Source organism: Salvelinus namaycush, chromosome 9, assembly GCF_016432855.1.
Source record: "Salvelinus namaycush isolate Seneca chromosome 9, SaNama_1.0, whole genome shotgun sequence".
Lineage (NCBI taxonomy): Eukaryota > Metazoa > Chordata > Actinopteri > Salmoniformes > Salmonidae > Salvelinus > Salvelinus namaycush.
The window spans coordinates 17,637,617-17,644,288 of record NC_052315.1 but is presented as its reverse complement, the minus strand read 5'-3'; the positions used below and the strand labels follow the sequence as shown (position 1 = coordinate 17,644,288).

General features: G+C 39.8%; 1 protein-coding gene across 2 annotated transcripts; it reads right to left on the bottom strand.

Moving 5' to 3' along the window:
* Nucleotides 1-866: 866 nt before the first annotated feature.
* Nucleotides 867-6,470, bottom strand: LOC120053771 (tax1-binding protein 3). 2 transcript variants are annotated; one of them, XM_039001012.1, is made up of 4 exons: nucleotides 6,175-6,470; nucleotides 4,330-4,479; nucleotides 3,923-4,000; nucleotides 867-2,313 (listed from the first exon to the last, which is right to left on the bottom strand). In XM_039001012.1, the coding sequence occupies exons 1-4, from the start codon at nucleotides 6,211-6,213 to the stop codon at nucleotides 2,179-2,181; spliced, it is 402 nt and encodes a 133-aa protein (XP_038856940.1). In that variant the 5' UTR covers nucleotides 6,214-6,470; the 3' UTR covers nucleotides 867-2,178. The 2 variants fall into 2 exon arrangements, with proteins under 2 accessions (XP_038856940.1, XP_038856942.1); XM_039001014.1 differs by having other exon boundaries at nucleotides 4,330-4,449; nucleotides 6,175-6,441.
* Nucleotides 6,471-6,672: the final 202 nt, after the last annotated feature.

Here is a 6,672-nt window from a genome sequence, read left to right as displayed (position 1 = left end):
CACTGCACACAGAGAAAATATTACCCCTGCTCATGTCACAGAACCACATATTCCCTGTTTTGTCAGAAAATATCACCGCTCGGTGACAAGTCAATTTTGCAAAGTGCCTGACAAACACATAATACCCAAAAAGGATGCATTCTTTCAGTTGATTTTGATTTATGTTAAAGAACATTCGAAGTATAAAGTATACAATCATATGCCAAAATGGTAAATTCAAAAGCTTTTCCTCATATACTCTGAGTACTTATGAAGAACAAATAAAATGATAGTTTAACAGTTGACATGTAGATAGAAATCGACCTCATAGAAAATGTTCATACAAGGCTACATTTACCAAAAGGTTGGTCAGTCTTTTGAAGTGTTTATTCTTTTAAAAGTTAGGTGTGGAGGTAGATGTGTCAATCTGCCATTGATATTTAAGCAATAAGGCCCGAAGGGGTGTGGTATATGGCCAATAAACCACGGCTAAGGGCTGTTCTTATGCGCAACACGGAGTGCCTGGACACAGCCCTTAGCCTTGGTATATTGCCGATATACCACAAACCCCCAAGGTGCATTATTGCTATTATAAACTGGCTACCAACATAATTAGAATATGAAAAATACATGTTTTGTCATACCTGTGGAATATGGTCTGATATACCACGGCGGTCAGCCAATCAGCATTCAGGGCTCAAACCAACTAGTTTATATATAATTAGAATCTCCAAATAAAATAAATTCTAACAAAAACAAAGCCATATCAAATACTAAATTAGTAGAACATACTAGGGTGTATGTATATTAGGTACCATTGGAATATGTATTACAACAGTACTTTATGTTTGATCCATTTTAATAGGAACTGAGAAGATTAGATTAAATCAGTGAGGCATTCCTGTTTATTGTACGGCTAAGGCAGTGATAAAGTTTACATATCATTGAACAATAGGAATGGAAAAGGGCTTGAATAGAAAAAAACACTATTTCACACCATCACGATTTAGTGGTACAACCACTAGATTTTCATTTAAGGCTGTTGTGTATCAAACATCTCTCTCAATTCATTAGATCCTTCAACCTTGGACAAAACAATTTCAGGGTGCAACTAGCAGTCTAAGATCAACCAGCAAGTGACCTAATGAAGAATCCAACATGCCACTTTCTCTATATGAACATGAGAGAGAAGGCACTTATAAAAAGGTTGACTATGCCCTAGCCTTGATTTCACGTCAAGGATGCAACACCAGATTAACTATATGGTTGAGAAGTAACTGTTTTCCTGCACAACATACAAAACTAAAATCCTCAAATGAATATTACAGTATTTGGTAGACATGAAGTACAATATTGTAAAATGGAATATAAAGTATGCAGTGCAGCTGTGCTTGTTACTTTGGTGGATGCACAACATGGATGATACCAAAATAAAGATTCCAAAATATATCATCCAAGCCTGAAGATGAATATTCATTAATTTTCCAGACGACATGGCGGTGTTAAGCACTTAAGTGTTAAATTGTTATTAAAGCCATATATTAAACTCAAAAACACAAGTCATATAAAGAGGACACCTCTATGGAAGACATACAAATTAGTGTTGCAGATTAATGCTGGAAAGTACCATATGTGCTTTGTATGCATATGTTTGCATAACAACCTCTATCCCCACTATAAAACTGCTCATGCAAAATATGTGGAAGTTACACCACATGACATAGTTACATTTATTAGTCTATAGTTTCTTTGAATTGTTTTCTTTTGGCTTGTACAGACATTGACTCGAAAACATAGATATAAAATGTAGAGTAAATCAAATCATGACTGACATCATGAAATGTACTAATAACTGAAAAAGTAATACACAAGTCAGCTAGTTAAAGGCGTTAATGATCCCAATAACTAGAACCATACTGATGAATTGTAGAGACATGGTATAAATGGTGTACTCTGTTTGGGAATATGCGAGAACAGCCATAATCAATTTCTTTTCAACTCAAACTCAGGAATCCTTCATGAAAATAAATTGCACTTTTCAATTTCATTCCATCTCCTGAATTGACAGAATTGATGTGGAATTCACCCCAAACTTACAGTATGTGATAAAGGATTTGAAATACTATGCTCTCGGTCACTGGCATTGTCTCACGTCCGATAGCAAACTCTGTCTGCACTAAAGGACTAGCGTTGGAGTCATTACATCATAGAATGTCTGACGGCCTGCTCCAGTGATTTCCTGGTCACCAGTAGCCGCACAATGTCTTCATTCTTCTTCGTCAGCCGTTTGCGTGCCTGGTCGTGTGTCACCATGGTCATATCCCATCCATTTACCTGGTGGAGACAGATATCAACACTGTTAAGTCTTCCTACAATAGTTTGTCATTACAGTATTATATATTCTTGTTGCGATGTAAGTGGAATATTGGTATACAGTGAATAGTTTCATGAGTGTTTCCATGTTCTCATCACCAAGAACTTTATTATGGTTACCAATACTGACCACTGAGTGCAGTGTTTTTAAGAACTTCTGACCACTGACACTCCTCTTATTCACCATCATGCAGACTCGCTTTGGTAGAACATGGCGCTTGCAACGCCATGATTGTGGGTTCGAATCCCAGGGCCACCCATACATGAAATGTATGCACGCATGTCTAAAGTTGCTTTGGATAACAGCGTCTGCTAATTGGCATATACACTATATATAGAAAAGTACGTGGACACCCCTTCAAATTAGTGGATTCGGCTATTTCAGCCATACCCGTTGCTGACAAGTGTATAAAATCGAGCACATCTCCATTAACAAACATTGGCAGTAGAATGGCCTTACTGGCGAGCTCAGTAACTTTCAACGTGGCACCGTCATAGGATGCCACCTTTCCAATAAGTCAGTTTGTCAAATTTCTGCCCTGCTAAAGCTGCCCCGGTCAACTGTAAGTGCTGTTATTGTGAAGTGAAAACGTAACAATGGCTCAGCCGCGAAGTGGTAGGCCACACAAACTCACAGAACGGGACCCCCTAGTGCTGTAGCCCATTAAAATAGTCTGTCCTCGGTTGCAACACTCACTACAGAGTATCAAACTGAATCTCCTCTTGAAACAGACTGAAATCTGGGACCAATAACATCTCACACTCAGAAAACCTACATGATCTTTAAGCTTTCCCTTTAGGTGCTTCATGAAATGAGTTTCCGCGGCCAAGCAGCCACACACAAGCCTAAGATTATGTGCAATGCCAAGCGTCGGCTGGAGTGGTGTAAAGCTCGCCGCCATTGGACTCTGGAGCAGTGAAACGCCTTCTCTGGAGTGATAATCACGCTTCAACATCTGGCAGGCCGACGGACGAATCTGAATTTGGCGAAGGGAAATCTTAATGCTACAGCAACATTCTAGACTATTCTGTGCTTCCAACTTTGTGGCAACAGTTTGGGGAAGGCCCTTTCCTGTTTCAGCATGACATTGGTCCCGTGAACAAAGCGAGGCCCATACAGAAATGGTTTGTCGAGATCAGTGTGGAAGAATTTGACTGGCCTGCACAGAGCCCTGAACTCAACCCCATCGAACGCCTTTGGGATGAATTGGAACGCAGACTGCAAGCCAGGCATAATCACCCAACATCAACGCCTGACTTAACTAATGCTCGTGGCTGAACAGAAGTCCCCGCAGCAATGTTCCAACATCTAGTGGAAAGCCTTACCAGAAGAGTGGAGGCTGTTATAGCAGCAAAGGAAGGACCAACTCCATATTAATGCCTATGATTTTGGAATGAGATGTTCGACTAGCAAGTGTCCATACTTTTGTAGTGTATATCAACCCTAGTGAAATTGAGTAAATGGTGCCACCTTGTGGAAATGCATCAATAAGGTCAAATTAAATGTTTATCGGGGTCAAAAGTTTGAAACATGCATTTCTGAAGCAATTAATGTAAAAAAATGGCATACCTGCATTACTTTGTCTCCCATCATCAAGCCCGCAACTTCTGCTGGTCCCCCTGGTGTCACCCGTGTCACATAGATGCCCTGTGATCATGCAGAAAAACATCAATACAGCAAAAGAGAAATACATATGAAAGTCCAACATCTGTGCATCTACATATAAAACGTATTAACTAACGTCAATTCATTATAGTCTAGTTTGATGATAAATCCGAACTACAAAATGTCACTGTTTGAGTAATCCATCCATGCAATCAGCTATCTGGGTCTGTAGTGTTACTACCTGAGTCTAGAGTTGATGTGTTCAGGACCGCCTCTCTAATACCTTAGTTTACTGTTGATGTTAGAGTTTTGCCAGAGCAGAGCTCACTAAGAACTGACAGGGAGAGTATTTCCATGTGTTTTACTCGTACCTTGTCGGACTTATCTTCAGAGAAGGGGTTCTGACCAGGGTCTTGGTCTATTCCCCCTCCAATGCTGAAACCCAGGATCAAATGTTCACCCTGGCGAAGTTTGCAGATTTCAATTCGTTGCTGTAAAGCACATGAAAGTTGAAAGTGGAGCTGGGAGAGGAAAGAACTCATAACTTCAACAACCACCAAGTATCTGTTCGCATTCCCATTCCACCAGGTTATAAAAATGTGGTAAATGACTACCAATAGTTCCAATAGCATAACTAGCCACAATATTTAGAATGAGGTGATGACTTACATAGAACGTCAAATTTAGTGCCGAGTCCCCCACATCATGCACTGTGTTTCCTTTAAGAATGCAGAAGGGCATCTCCATGGTTTGTTAACCAAAGTTTGGTAACAGAATGACAGCACAAACCATGATTCTGTTACCAAACGTTGCATCTGCACTGTTCTTCAAGTAAATGTGTTTTTCTAAATGTTTGTGGAAATTGTTAAAAGTAGTCATTGAGAATTGTTTTTTGTTTGCCAATCATTTTAATGTGAAAAATCTGAGTCTCAACATCATTATGTTACTGTGGAATTGTCTCAACATCATTACGTTACTGTGGAATTGTCTCAACATCATTATGTTACTGTGGAATTGTCCAGAACACAAGGGTTATGAATAGACTAGTTCCCTGAAGGGACAAAGATAATCTCCCTGTGGTGTGTTATGTTGAGTGACTGACTTAAAGGGAAACTCTCTGCCACCAACTGACTGGAGACAGATCTTTTCTCAGTCTAGCTATCCTCATGGTCCTCAGACAGCTGCCCTCTCAATAAAACAGATGGAGGAGTCTGGCACATCCAGCTCACTGCTCTTTACAGCACAAAGCAAGTCTGTGTGATGGTGAATAAGAGGAGCCTCAGTGTCAGTGGTCAGAAGTTCTTAAAACCCCTGCACTCAGTGGTCAATATGGTTAACCATCATTCAGTGGATCTGAAGTTCTTGGTGATGAGAACATGGAAACACTCATGGAATTGTATAATGCAGGCTGACCACCAGGATCTCCGTATTATTGGAAATATCAACCCATTGTCACTAGGCAATTACTTCATGACTCATATTTCTAGCTGGATGTTAGGAATGAACAGTGTGTTGAGAGGCATAGCCTTTCATGAATTACAGAGTATTGACCATGTTACTTCAATGGCTGTGTCAATAGAGTAAGCTAACGTTATGCAAGCAGTCTCAGGTAGGTAGGTGACACCCTTCTCTGAAACACTTCACTTTCATGCATGTAGCATAGCAAACAAGTTGACTAATAATGCTAGCTGCTATCCATAATGTACAGATAACAGGCTACTCCTAAAGAAAAAAACATGTTGGCAAGGCCGCACCGTGTAATATTAGCTAACTAGATACATGTATTTTAGGGGAAAAGATTTCTCATCATGTGAAAATTAAATACAACTAACTTCATAACCCATTACATGAAGTGCTCCTAAACTGTTATCCAGCTGGATACAGCAGCTAACGTTACAACAGAAAGGAGTAAAACGTAGATACTGTAGGTTTGATTAGAACCTATCGAACAGCAATGTTTCATAGGAACTTTGCTGTTAACTACAATGTAACCATTTTGACAAGGGTAAGTTCGAAGAGTTACATAGCCAAGAGTAAGCAAGCACGCATGACCACAATGTTAAATTAACTTTTATAACCAGTAATGCTAGTCTACATTTTTGGAATAAATACTTTACCTATTTATAGTTCGCATCTAGGCACTAATTGCAGGATTTTAGACCTGGACAATGGATTCCGTAGCTATTGAATGAAGAGTAGCCTGTTCCAAAACTTACCACAACAGCAGTAACTGGTTGTCCTGGGATGAAAGACATTGTTTCAGACTGTAACTCGGACACAATTGTTTTGTGTTTCTCCGCGGTTGCAAATAACTGAACGATCTATAGTAGTTTTTGTTCCTTTGAAGAAATTATACAGTATTCGAAGCAGCTTCCCTTTGTGTGAGTAACAACTAGCAAATGATTCCTAGCATGTAAAGGCAGGGTTGGTGATGTCATACTGCCTTTCCGTGGTTAGTCGTCATCATGGATCCTGGGGTGTATTTATTAGTCGGATTCCGTTGTAAAACGTTTCGTAACCGAAACCGTTTACTCTAGGAACCAAACGGAAGCAAACGAAACAGAGAGGGACTTGCGTAGGCTACATGCATTTGTCCAATAGAAACTCTCGTTTTCGTTTCAAAACGTTTCCGTTTGGAGTAAACGGCTTCAGTTACAAAACGTTTTGCAACAACTGAATCCGACTAATGAATACACCCCAGGGGTGTGTAATCA

Excerpts from the sequence above, each read along its gene's own strand:
- LOC120053771 (XM_039001012.1), bottom strand. The coding sequence starts at position 6,213 with ATGTCTTTCATCCCAGGACAACCAGTTACTGCTGTTGTG. Across the intron at positions 4,480-6,174 it reads AACCAGTTACTGCTGTTGTG|CTCCACTTTCAACTTTCATG; the intron begins GTAAGTTTTGGA and ends TTCCTCTCCCAG. Across the intron at positions 2,314-3,922 it reads TGGGAGACAAAGTAATGCAG|GTAAATGGATGGGATATGAC; the intron begins GTATGCCATTTT and ends TGTCTCCACCAG.